Source organism: Pipra filicauda, unplaced genomic scaffold, assembly GCF_003945595.2.
Source record: "Pipra filicauda isolate LSUMZ 115617 unplaced genomic scaffold, ASM394559v2 scaffold101_size5749837_pilon, whole genome shotgun sequence".
NCBI classification, from domain to species: domain Eukaryota; kingdom Metazoa; phylum Chordata; class Aves; order Passeriformes; family Pipridae; genus Pipra; species Pipra filicauda.
The window spans coordinates 1,956,081-1,969,372 of record NW_024103452.1 but is presented as its reverse complement, the minus strand read 5'-3'; the positions used below and the strand labels follow the sequence as shown (position 1 = coordinate 1,969,372).

Sequence of the window (13,292 nt, the reverse complement as noted above, 5' to 3'; positions counted from 1 at the left end):
GGCCATCAGCACTGCTGGGGTTTATAATCAAATCATAGTACACAACAGACAAAGGAGCAAAAATTCTTCTTAATTTAAAATGTCATTAATTCCATTATAATTGTATTGACTGTAGTAAAGGTCTGCCACTTTTAAATGGTGCCCAAACACGTAATTCCATGTGACAAGCAATACATATACCAAAATAAAGATACAGAAGTAAACTGACACTAGTTCCATGTCAGGGAAGTGAAAATATCTGAAAGGCATTTCTACACAACATTGATTAAGATGACTCATAAATCCAGGGAACTTCAGGAAGGCTCCAGAAGTGAAGCAGATGACATGGCATGTCTCACTTCCTTCAAGGAGGAAACATTTACTGAAACCCTACACTGTCAAAGGTAGCTGTGAAAACGGCAATTAATGCTTTCAGCTGCATATGCCCAGCCAAAATAATTTTAAGGTCAAGCTTCATCCATCTTCATTTGTTTATAATTTTGCCAAGGTAACTGTGATTAATTTATCAAGTTTCAGGCTGAACTACTTTGGGGTCAGGGGAGATGGGAGGAAAAGAAAGGCTAATGCCAAGTCATGTGTCTCTCTTAGAAGCCTAAATAAATAACTGCTGGTGATGCAGAACAATACTGCATTTTAAAATAAACAAGAGACAAATCCCTGTAGCTGAAACAACCAAAACATAAGTTACTTCATCTCTTGGAAAGGAGCTGTCAATATGAACAATCACATGCAAAAACAGCTGAATTAGACAAAAAAAACCCCTCACTGTACTCTTTACTTCTAGAAATACAGCAGAAGCAATATTTCCAGTTCCTGAAAAGAACAGCTGTAAGTTAGTCCAGGGGCAACCAAGGATGTCTAAAAATAAGCAAAGTTCTCATATCCAAAGACTTCCAGTTCTCTGAGCAAACAACAATTGCTCATACCCAAAGACAACATTGACAGTTCTGCAGGCTGCTTCAACAGGTACCAGGCCTGCTTTGCTAAATAAACACTCCAACAACAAAAGTATCTAGCAAATTCCCCATGGGAAGTTTCAAAACCAGAAGCCACCAGAAATGGTTGCAGGCATATCTGCTGCCCTCCAGGCACCCCTGCTTCCCAGCCAAGGGACTCGGGCACTCAGAAACTGGTTCTCAGCTCCTTCCTGCACCACCTGGAGTGAGCTGAACTGCAGTATAACCTTGCTGCAATAAACCCCAGCTCCTGGCTCCCCGTGCTGCCCCTGCACTCCCACGGTTCAGTACAACTGTACTGTTCACCTTCATGTGATGCCAGCTCTGACTTCTGCATCTTTAGAATATCAGCGTGCATGCATATAAGGAGCAGGTAAGCTTTGCTAACTAAAGCAACAATCCCCTTCTCAAATGTCTTCATACTTGTCTTCTGGGAAACTGGTTTGGTTATGAATTTGTTGGGTTCTAAGTACAACTGGGAAATACAGATCTTGTCACAGCTGTAAAACCCACTGGTAAAGCTACACTACAGCTTTGCCTATGTATACAACAGTGTCCTCAATTCAATGCTTTAAAGTTCTTATAGTCCATTTCTGTCTTTTTCATACAAATAATATTTGCAAAACATTATTATAGCCTTGAAGCTAATAACTATTTTAGAGCAATTCCAGTACAATCAAAAGCTGTTACTGGCTGTTTATGTAACAGTGAATTAACCCCCACCAATACCTTTCAGGAATTCATAACCATAGTGCACAAAATGCACTTTGCAAGAGCTTGTTAATACGGTAAGTGTAAAAGCCGTCTTGATTCAGAAGACTGGCTTTCAAAGCAAACATGCTTAACCTGCAGTTTCAGTCATGGAAGAAATTACTCAATTAATTGCAGGCAACAAAAACAACAGGGTTATAACTAATGTACAGTAAATGCTCTGTGGGTGTAATGCAAGCTCATTTCCCAGTAGTGTACTCTCTTACATCCTAACACATTTCTTATCCCACTGCTGTAAAACTGTTTAAGAATGGTAAATTCACTTAAGATTTTTTTTTTCCCCACACACATCTGTTTTCTGGCAATGGATATTATTATTAACCCAGGCAGAGTTTTTCTCTTAAGAAACATGTTTACAACACAGTAATTTGCAGCCCAGTATTTTTCATACTCTCTTCTAGACCAGACATCATCTTTTCCAAACTTAAAATCGAATATCAGAATTTATAAAGTTTTTGCCTGCACTAATGACATCCTTGCAGTGACAAGAGAACACAGTGACAGGGCTCAGTAAATTCTCAGTTGCTTCCAGGAATTCCAGCAGGCAAAGAGTAGCAAGAAGATCAAAAGCACAAGACCCCACCAGTGTTGACTGCTCCCGTTCTGACACTAAGGAAGAGACAGTGTAAAACACTAATAATAATTAAAGATAACGTAAAGAAAACTTACCCAGGCAGACAGTGATGCCTTCTTCTGTCATTCCTTCCATTCATGTAAAAGACATCTGTCAATGATTTGATCTAGGCTCGATATCAGCATAGGGGTGATATTTGGAGTCGCTGTTTAGAGATTCTCAGGATGTGTTTATTGTGCACAGCTTACAAATAAAACACGGACAACTAACCGTGATAATAAAATATGCAGATGAAGATAAAAAGAATCCCCTTCTAGCGCTTGCCAGGCAGTTCTCGGCAGGCACTAGGAATGTTCATAAACACGAATGCCTCCCATTTCCATTGGGGCCAATTCCTCAAACCCACTTCCCTCAAGCCTTGCGATATTTTCCTCATCCTAGCCCCCATGCGAACGCATCTAATCCTCTTACCCCGAGAGCCACCCCCGACTCCCTCCCCAGCTTTATTTTTATTTAAAACGATGCCTGCAACAGTGCGGGGCCGCCCGCCAGGTCACCCTCCCCCGGGACACCTGGGCGACCCTGACACATCACGTTAGGCGCAGCGGAGTGCCGGGTTAAGACGTAATCTCTCTCTCTCTCCCCCGGTTTACGGATCCCAGGAATCCTCCCCCGCTATCTCGCCATGGCAACGGCAGCCAGCGGGAAGACGGCGGGGCCGCCGCTTACGCAAGAGGAGCGCGCCCGGCCCTGCCGGCAGGCTGGGCCCCCGCGGGAGAGCCCCGAGCAGCCTGCGGGCCCCGGGTCTCCCCGGTGCTCTTCAGTTTGGGGGTTTTGTTTGCCTTGGCGTGTGTAGTTTGGTTGCTTTGAGGGGTTTTATCCTTTTTTTTTTTCGTTTTTCCCTCCCCTCTCCTTTTTTTCCTTTCTTTTTTTTTTTCCCTTATGCCTTTTTTTCCTCTCCTTCCCCCCCAGTTTTTTTTTTCTTTTCCGTTTTTTTTTTCTTCCCCTTTTTACTCTTTCCCCCCTTTTTCATTTTTGTCTTTTTTTTTAAAAACTTTTTTCTTTTTTCATTTTTTTCCATTTTTGTTTCTTTCCTTTTCCCCCTTTTTCATTTTGTTTTCCTTTATTCTTGTTTCCCCTTTTTTCTTTTTTTCCTTTGTATTCCTATTTTCTCCTTTTTTCTTCCCCCTTTTTCTCCCCAATTTTCTACTATTTTATTTCGTTTTCCTTCCCCCTCTTTTTTCTTGTTTCTCCCATTTTCATTCTTCCCCCACTTTTTTTTCCTTCCTTTTTTTTTTCCTCCTTCCCCCCCATTTTTATGGGATTGGTTTGTTGTTTTTTTCTTCCTTCCTTTCTTTTTTTTTTTTTTTTTTTTTTTTTTTTTTTTTTTTTTTTTTTTTTTTTTTTTTGCTGGTGCAGATTTAACCCGCTCCAATCCCATCTCCCACCATGGAAAACTGACCACAGCAAAGCCGTTGGAGAACACGCAATTCTCATTCCTACTTCCCCGGGAACGGGCGCAGCAGAAAAAGGTTGCGTCTTTAAGTTCTTCAAATTAATAACCCTGGGAAGGGCAGAGAGCCGGCAGATGAAAGGCAAAGTGCAGACTTTGATCGGGCAATCGGAGCCGTGGGGGCAGGCTCCCCAGCCCATGTGGAGCACCCCTGAAGGTCAGCCTGGACTGATCAGGTTGCAGCAAGAGAGCCATAGAAAGCAGGCCAAACGGAGGTGGAAAAATCTATACACCCCAATATCTGCCAAGAGATGAAAGAAAAGTTTGCCTCTGATGCTGGGATTTATGATAAAGGTAAATGAAGCCGTAATGTAACACTTGCCAAGATGCTTAGGTCTTCCTTCAGGAAAACACTTAAGCATGTGCTTAAACCCATTACTATTCAGGGCAGCCCATAAGCATTTGCTGAAGGTTAAGCACAATGTTCTTACAGGGAGCCCTTAAGTACTGTGCTGATTAAGGTGGGGGTTTTTTTCTTCTAAATCCGAGCCACTGTGAACCACAAAATGAATTGCCCTCATTATATTTTAGTATCATCTCTGTCTTTCAAATTAAACCAGAAAATGCAAACAAAAAGTAAGTCTTATTTTACATTAAGAGGATAAAACCCAACATTACATTCTGTTGTGTTTTGTTTAATTTTTTTTCTTTAAGATAACAGGCTGCACAACACCATGCATCCCTGTGAATGAGCACCTTTCATGAGGAAGGAAGAGAGTACATGGAAAAGTGATTGATTTACTACTCCTAAACTCTTGAATTCCTTGATGTGCTGTTACAAGCCAGAAAGGATCACACAGCAACGCATACATACATATATATACTTTATCCACTAATCTCTTTCGAAGCAAACCATAAAAAGGCTGTAAATGGTGAATACATTTCAACTATTAAAGGTCGTGGATAAGACAGCTATTTATCAGTTCAAGTAAGGTCACTGTAACATCCACAGGCAGAGAGCTTTGCCTATTGCACAAATGACACTGCCTGCCCTTAATGCCCCGAGAAACTTTTGACAAGCTAAGCATATGTAACAAGCCACAAACCTTACATATAGCCGCTACAGTTCATTAATGTTCAACAGGGAGGTATCATAGCTGAAAGGGGCTCAGTTTCTGTTTCACAGCACACTGCCTCTCCTCCGAGCTCTCCGCTGGTGATTTCTGACAAAGAAATTGTATCGCCTGTTGAAGAGGGGGAGCTCGCTAACTAGTGAATCGGATGTTGTGGCTCTTCCTGAAAACCTTTCTCCTTGCTGTCATTTACGAATATTCTGCCCCGCATACTAAACTATTGGTTCCTTAAGTTTCTTTATACACATATAAAAAAGAACCTTGGAAAATGTTTTTGCCAGTTTTAGACTTCCACTGGAGCTAAAAGCAGGGTCTTGGTTGAATTCTATAACATACAGTTTTGAAAGAAAACACTGTTACTCTTTCCCTTTCTGGGAGACAACCTTGGTAGGAGAGTTTGTGAGAAGCAGGCAAATCTCCTCTTGCACTTCTGGAGACAGATGGCAAAGTACCGGGGCAGAAGGTTACATTAAGGTCAAGGTGTTTCCCATTCTTATTAGCTATATCCAAATGCTATGGGGCAGGCAGGACAACCTTTACTGCATTCATCTCCAAGAAACTTTGCCTCTTCTCACTTGCAGTAATTTGCCCTGCTAAATCCTGAGCTAAAGGCAGTACCTTCTTGCTGGAAACCTTGTTGTTATAAACAGGTAAGGACAAAGAAATAAAAAGTTATCTCAGATGTCTGTCCCTGTATGACCAATCTACCTTTCAGGAAATAAAGGTCTCACCATGCTTGTATACCTTGGCATGGGAGTTGGACAAAAGAGATGAAGTTTGAAACCTTGATGCCACAACTGTTCTTACGTGCCTCACTCAGCTCTTCAAACAGGAAAGCAAACCCAAGAAGTAGTAGATCTTAGAGTAATTTAATCATTTAGGTTAGAAAATACCTCTAGGATCATTGAGTCCAATCACTAAGACAGTGCTACCACTGAACCATGTCCCCAACTGCCACATGTACATGTCTTTTTAATACCTCCAGGGATGGAGACTCAACCACTTCCTTAGGCTGCCTGTTGGAATGCTCAAGAACTCTTTCACTCTTTCATTAAAAAACAAACAAAAATCATCATAGAAACAATTAAGAGAAGGCCAGAATCATGCTGCAAAAAAAACCCGAAAGTGCATCCAGCTGCCCATGGATAGTAAAATTACCCATAAAAAGTGCCTTCTTGGGAGAATGCTATAGGACTTCTGTTTAATCACATGAACAAAACTGGAGAAAAATTAGGTGTTCAAAGTCTTTCCCAGTGTTCTCACAGCTTAAATACCTACGAGGACTAAATCAACAAAAGTACCATAAAGAAATTAGTAAGGAAACAGCTACAATCTTCACTGCTGCGCAGAGAAGCTCTTGAAACCAAAGAAAAAGAAAGATCAATATGAATGATCCTAACTCCAAATTTGTAAAACAAACCTAGAAGAAAACATCTCCTTACGTGAGATCATAGCAGGGCCCAAATGGCTTCAGGACAAAGCATATGTGAACCACTCTCTTCTGTGAAGGCTCAAAATTGGATGCTCAAGTGAACTACCAGTGAGTTTTCCCACAGAAGCAGGACCTTGAAGAGAGCATTTCTGCTGCCACCAGATTCCTTGCAATGACCTGGCAGCACGTGATTACCACGTGAGCTTATCTCTCCTCCCCCCAAAATAAGCACAAAATGAAGGTTTCTAACTGTTTTCAGTCATTATGGACTGGAGATCACTGCACCTGCATCTCCCTACTTTTACTTCCTTCTTGGAGGATTATTTTAACAGTCTATTAAGAAGTTAACTAGTAATGAAAAAAAATAGATAACAAACTGAAGATCTCCATTTTCTAAAGCTGAAATCCCATTCTCTTCCACTGGAGTGAAAGTCCAAGTGACGAAATAAACCTTGAACTTTGTTGCTTTACTCTTCATTTTTGGAACCGAAAGAGCACCTTGTCCCAGACACCACAATTTAGCAACTTCATCTGTATACATGTCCTCATGCCAGATGTCAAAAAGAGGGAGCAGAAAGCTTTAGCTAGCCGGTATCCAAACAAGAGCGTTCGTTCCCCCCGATCAACGTCACTGACTGGAATCGCACTTGGAAGGGACGCACGCCAGTGCAGTTACTGTCACACCACCACTGACCCAATTCCAGGCAGGCAGCTGTGCTCCCAACCCAGTGGTCTCCAAAAGTGGGTCTCATGAGCAACAACCAGTCATCTAGATAAAAAATGAGGGGGAGAGTAAAAAGGAGGAGCTATTTAACACCAACACATTCAGCAGAACTCAGCCTGCACTATCCTGTTAGGTCTCCCAGTGGCCTCCAGAAGCAAGTCAGCAGGAGAGATGACAGAACAGCTTTGAAATGGAACTCCCTGGCAGAGGAAAGGGGGGTCATAAGGGCCATAGCCTTCTCAACTCCCAATTCTCCAAAGGAATAATGGGTACATTGTACATGTGTATTGGTTTTCCCTCTTAATCCAGCCATTTCAACTGTTCCTGAATGCTAAACTTCGTTTTATTGAAAAAAAAAAAGATAATAAAATCTGAGTATTCCCAATATACAGCTGTTACAAGAAATCATGGCAGATACAGGAAAAGAGAATTATTTAAGTACCTTTTCCATTTTTAGCCAAGGTAATTCCAAATAATGAACAGGGGGAGGGGAGTTCACTATGCTATCTAGTGTTTATCCTAAGTCAGATTGCAAGATATGTTAGAAAAACATAGCACTTTGGAACCACTTTAAATATGATTGAATAAAAAGTCCTACCTGAGTTTGAAACAATCTTAACTAGTCTTTCCAGTGGTTTTGTCCTGTTACACTATGATTTAAACTAGGTATAATGCAATTTTGAATCATATTCAAACAAGGTACCTCAACCAATTTAAACTATATTTAGACCGCAGTATTTTTACTACTAAAGAAACCTAACTGAGGAACAACATGCTTGGAACATCTGTCGCAGTGATTGAAAGAAGCCTACAATAGGAATAGCAAACAGTTATTTTCTTTTCTGAGATGCTGTCAATCTGTTGAAGAAAAGTATCAGTGAAGTAGATTGTTTCTAAGAGGTACCTCACTCTGGCCTGTCTTTTCCAAAACAAAGATGATTAAAATATCCCCTTGTTGCATAACCTTGTCTGCTTATTATTATCTGCTATCTCTGTATCAAGGGAAAAAACTCTTTGTCAAAGCTAGTAAGCATGTTACAGTGTTTTATGAAAAAATTAATTCATTTGCTTAAGTCTAAAAGCCTCCACCTAATGAAATTCAAATTTTAACATGTCTTAATTATTATTTACATTTAGATAATCAACCATATGACTCAGTGCAATCTCTAAGATACAGACCTCTAAGCAAGGCCGTCTGTTACACAGCGTGTTCTGCAGTGACGATCAGAGACGCAAGTATTTATGACACAACTTTGCAGTTACTTCTTGGAAGATGACAACAGAATGGGTGTTCACTCTCTGCTAATGCTGGTTCTCCAGGATGGATTTCTGTGTGGTGTTCCAAATCAAGGTTCTTCTCTACAACAAGTGCCTTGCCTGCCCAGACCACACAGAGGTGTGTTCCTCATGAAAGTGAAGAAGGAAGGAGTCTCTGGGCTCCCTCTGAGCCCTAAGTTAAAGGAAACAGAGATGTCAAACAGCAATGGAATGACTCATAAGATTCATTACAAGTTCTTGGTGTATCATTGTCACGGCTCCAACTGTGGGCAACTCGCAAACAGCACTCTTCTCACTGTCCTCAGGGTGCGGTTTCAATCGCGTTGCCCAGTGGCAGCCACACACATCACTCTTCTGAACTAGGATCTATCGGGGCCCTTAAATCAGGCACACCGTACATGATCAAGAGTGGCCTGTTACTCCATATCAACCCATCTGACTGACAGCATCAGCACACAGCTAAGGCAGGCACATCTCTCTTGAGCTCTGATGGAATAAGCCTTGAGGCTCAGCTGGAAGAAGATAGTCTAGTAGGCTGCCAACATGAGGGCATAGATGCCTTTAATAACCAACAACAGCACTGCATGACACGAGGCAATGCAGCCTGGGATGGGCCAGAGGCGGCTGTGTTTATAGCGCCTGGGTGGTTCCCTTGTGCTCGGTGATAAACTGGGTTCAGGAGAGGCAACCATCACCATTACTGATGATCTCAGACCATCAGGGGAAGAGCTTCTCATCAGGTCACAGCCCTGCCATGGAGCTGCTGGATATCACACTGGGGCTTTCAACCACAGCTGAGAACACCACTGGTTTTCTATCCAAAACAAGAAATTAATATGTGAAATGGTTTAGGAAATGTTGCCATAGAAATTAAGATGGGGACCTCAAAAAAGCAGAGAGGCAGTTTCTGAGCAGTGAATATGGATATGAAAGCTTTCCGAGAAACTTTAGTATCAAATAGCTACGATAGAACCAAGTATCAGCACTCAAGAAAAAATTACTGAAAACTAGTGTAAGATGGGAGTGAAATGCCAAAGGCTTAAAGTTCTCTGCTGATTATTTGAAGAAAAAAACATCAAACAAGGACAGGGATACTTACATATTCAATGGAATAGTTTAAAATCCTATTTCCTTTTCATATGTAAATATTCATGTTAGCATACATTGTGTAAAAAAGATGCATAAGACATATATATATAAAATACAAACTTGAAAGCAGAATTTATTTCTCTGCATACTGTTTTCTTGTAGATACAGAACTCTCTACTTCAAAAGGGACTGCTACACAAAGGAGTCATTGTTAACGTCCAACTTAAATTCCAGCATCAAAAGTATTTTGTGTACCAATCAAAAAAAAAAAATCACAATTCAGCCACAATCAGGAGCGCGATTTGGGTTCTTTTACAAAAAATTCAGGAAAAGCTGGTGGCTGTGTAACTCACCAGGGTGACCCCAAAATTTGTTTTATTGCACTTGGATCCACCCATGGCTCAAACCCTACTGTACCTTTACAAAAACCAAGAGATACAGATCCCGCCTTCCTGAAAGAAAAATTTGATTTCCCCTTGCATCCACTCTCCAGGGGCATATTGGCTCTTTGCTCTCGCTCTTTTTACCCTTCCTTAAATTTCAACTGAGGGACTTTAGCAAAAGCTATCTATTTTTAACTGTTGGTGGAGAGGCCTGGATCTACATTTCCAGAGCAATAAAAAGGTAGGACAGAATTTTGTCTGTACGTAGCAGACAGGCAGGGCTCCTTTTCAACTACGTATTTTAATGCTTTATATTAACGCTATTTATTTAAATGCCATGGTTTTATTGTAGTATTAGTTATGCAGTAGAGCGCCCATAGCTTTGTATAAGCATCTTTTTGAGTTATTTAGAACAAAATAACACGGAAACAGCAGTTTCTCGTCATTTCTGTAAACTGTGCAACTAAAATTTTATCACAGATCACAGAACATCCTAAACAACAAATAAGGGAGTCACCAACGTGTGAGCCTTGAAAGATGAAACACAGGTCAATTCTACAGGTAGTTGTCCCTTTGTAGCAGTGCATATGCTCAAGGACAGAAGCATAGTAGTGTTACTAAGTGCACTCTTTTGTGGATTCAGCTGGTTAGTTTAAAAATAAATAAATAAAAAAACCCAAACAAAAACAAAAAAGCAACCCCAACCCCCTAACACAGACTGTAGCATAGGTGGAAAAAATATGTTACATTAAACAATATATTTCAATTCAGTTTTTGCTCTTCTGGTTCAAAATAACCTAAGGTGAGAGACCTAAGGAGAAATAAAGCTCCCACATTCCCATATGATTGCAATCCAGTCCTTGGCCAAGTCGGTAATAGTTGGATCAGAAATTATGAAAGAATATAGCCAATATTTAACGACATGGTTTTGCGGCCACCATGGAGCACCCTTCTCTCCTGCTCCCAAATTCATCCCAGCCCATGGTTCGTGCACAGCTCTGTGAGACCATCCCCTTTCATGCTGAGGATGGAAGCAGCATGGGGTAGCAGGTTTTAGAGAGCTCCCTTCAGGCTAATGAGGAAATGTTGAAATGAACCAGGGTTCAGTCATAGCTGTGTGACTCTCCGAAAGAACGCATTTAGAAACAGATCCATAAACAAGGGGATTGCGCCTGTCAGTAGGGGCTTAAGACCCATAATCGGGATCAGACAACATAACGCAAAGCACGGCATTCGCCACAGCAGTTACTACACTTCTGTCCTTTTTCCAGCAACTTCTGCTGACTCAGGAGTACAGTACAAACTGCTGACATCCCTCCTGAGAGTGCTCAAGCATACTCCTTTGCACGCACACAAAATCAACAATGTGAATGTGGAAAGGGGTTTGAAGCAACAAGTATATGTCAAAGAACTTAAGAAAAAGAAGGTTCCACGCTCTAACCGCCTCTTTTTTTTATAAATACTCATATTAAGTGCTACACTGAATAAAAGCAGCTGAACAAACAATCTTAGGATTACTGGAAAAAAAACAGTGCTGAAATTCTGCAGGATTTTAGCCCACTACAAAGACCCATGGTTTTTTGTCCAATCTAGAAGACAAATTGTTTCAATGAGTGAGGATTTCCCCTCTTTTCAGAAATCAAAAACTTGCTGTGCATGTGTAGCACATTCTAAATAACCAAAAGCATCACAGAACTTGCTCTGCATAGGTGCCCACTCCCGACATCAGACAAGCAACTGTACCATTCAATATGTGGGATAAAAAGCCCCCACAAAAGTCTAAAGTACCATTTCTTGAAATGTACAAAATTACTATTGTTACAAGAACATGCATACACAAAAACCCAACTGAATTTATCTAACTGTTTATACAAAGATCACTTGAACTGAAATTTTTTCCACATGGAATATGAAAAGGTAACACAGAAAAGCAACTTGGGCTGCAAAGTGACAGACTTCAGCACGCACCAGGGCAAGCAGGCAAATGTTGGCACTAATACTATTAAGAATACTGTCTTGCATATACAAGCAAAACATTTCTTTGGCAATCTCCTAGCCTCAAACACTTTATAACCTTGATACCCAAACTGAACTTCAGCACATTTTATGCCAAAATCCTTTTGGCATCTGTTTTAGTGACTGTGGAAAAAATATTCCACGTTTTGTCCTTTTTTTCCAGCAAAATATTTTTACAGTTTCCTTAATCAAGTAGTTTTCCTCTAAGCCATTGTCATTCCTTTTTCTATTTCATTATCCCATGCTAGCCTTACAAGCAGGTTTCTATCTTTCATCAACCACCCAACTTGCACTCTCCCAGTTAAGCAGAAGTTCTGTGGAAGAGAGCTAGAGGTTACAGCACACAATAAGCTAGATAAGCATCAACAATATCACACACTTGCAAAAAAAAGCAAATGTGCTGCAACAGACAGCCAGCAAGGGAGGTCTGTGAGGAAAGCCTTCTGCTATACTCACCATTACTGGGATGTCAGCAGGAACATTTTGGTCAAATTTCACTACTGCATGAGATATGTAGACAAGTCGGAAGATATTCAGAGAAGAATAGAATTAAGTATCTAATATAAACAAAAGGAAACTGAAGGGAGACAAGGTAACAGTCTTCAATTGTTCAGAAGGAAGATCGAATGAGAAAATGAATGTATTTCCAAATTGCAAAAAGAAAGACTTTACCAAGACAGTGAGAAAACCTTTCTGACAAAGAAAAGCACATGAATAGAATATATTTTTATATATATATATATACAATATATGATACATATTGTATCTTTTTATTAGAATGAGAACATGTATCTATATGTACTATATAAAGAGATGCTAGCTGCTCCCAGAAATGACAAAGACTTGGCTGACCCTGTCTTAGGGTAAGCAGGTTAGATCATTCCTTGGGGACACACAGCCCTGTGATTCTGCCTGCAGACAAACCATCTTGCCCTTTTCCCAGCACCAAGTGCCCAGTGAGACCTATGAGAGGACCACCCCCTTTATTTCAAAATACAGAAAGAGGAGAGACTTTAGTCTTGCTGTCCCTGGTAATCCTGGGTGAGGGCCGGCATAGGCTGCCCATCAACAGCAAGGCAGAATGATAAAAGATGATGTAGCCACGTGGAGTATTGCAAGTCACCTAAACTTCAATAAAAACCCAAAGTCCATGTAATCAGCTTCAGAGAAGATAAAAGCAGGGGTTTGCAGTTAGCTGCTAAGAGGCCTACAAGTAAGAGAGGGCAAAAATCTACTGGAACACTACCTTTCACTCCTTCATACTTTACTGGTACATGATGCATATTATTTGAGGACATCAGCTTCCCTGCACCTTGCTTCTATATAAAGTACATAGCTTTTTCCTCTCCTATGTGTCTATTTTGTCTACACAAGTTACTAGTACTTTGAGGTAAAAACTATTTTACTTATTTATACCATCCCTCAAAAACTAGGCACATCACTCATTTGATTTTAAGCACTGATCAGCCATCAGCTGTCCAAA

General features: G+C 40.7%; 1 protein-coding gene and 1 long non-coding RNA gene across 10 annotated transcripts in view; one reads left to right on the top strand and one right to left on the bottom strand.

The window, feature by feature from the left end:
- Nucleotides 1-13,292, bottom strand: part of HIVEP1 (HIVEP zinc finger 1) — a 131,000-nt gene that overhangs the window by 86,368 nt on the left and 31,340 nt on the right. For 2 of the 9 annotated variants that reach the window (XM_039387792.1, XM_039387825.1), the window contains exon 1: nucleotides 2,397-3,021. The exons of 4 other annotated variants lie outside the window; for them this stretch is intronic. In XM_039387792.1, coding sequence (XP_039243726.1) covers nucleotides 2,397-2,436 — 40 coding nt within the window. In that variant the 5' untranslated portion in view covers nucleotides 2,437-3,021. Of the gene's footprint in view, nucleotides 1-2,396; nucleotides 3,023-13,292 lie in introns of those variants that run through there. 3 more of the 9 variants (XM_039387860.1, XM_027745020.2, XM_027745022.2) reach the window with 3 other exon arrangements.
- LOC120324577 lies at nucleotides 5,421-8,527 on the top strand. The gene is made up of 3 exons (XR_005565997.1): nucleotides 5,421-5,537; nucleotides 8,181-8,279; nucleotides 8,364-8,527. It is a non-coding gene; the product is annotated as an uncharacterized LOC120324577 (long non-coding RNA).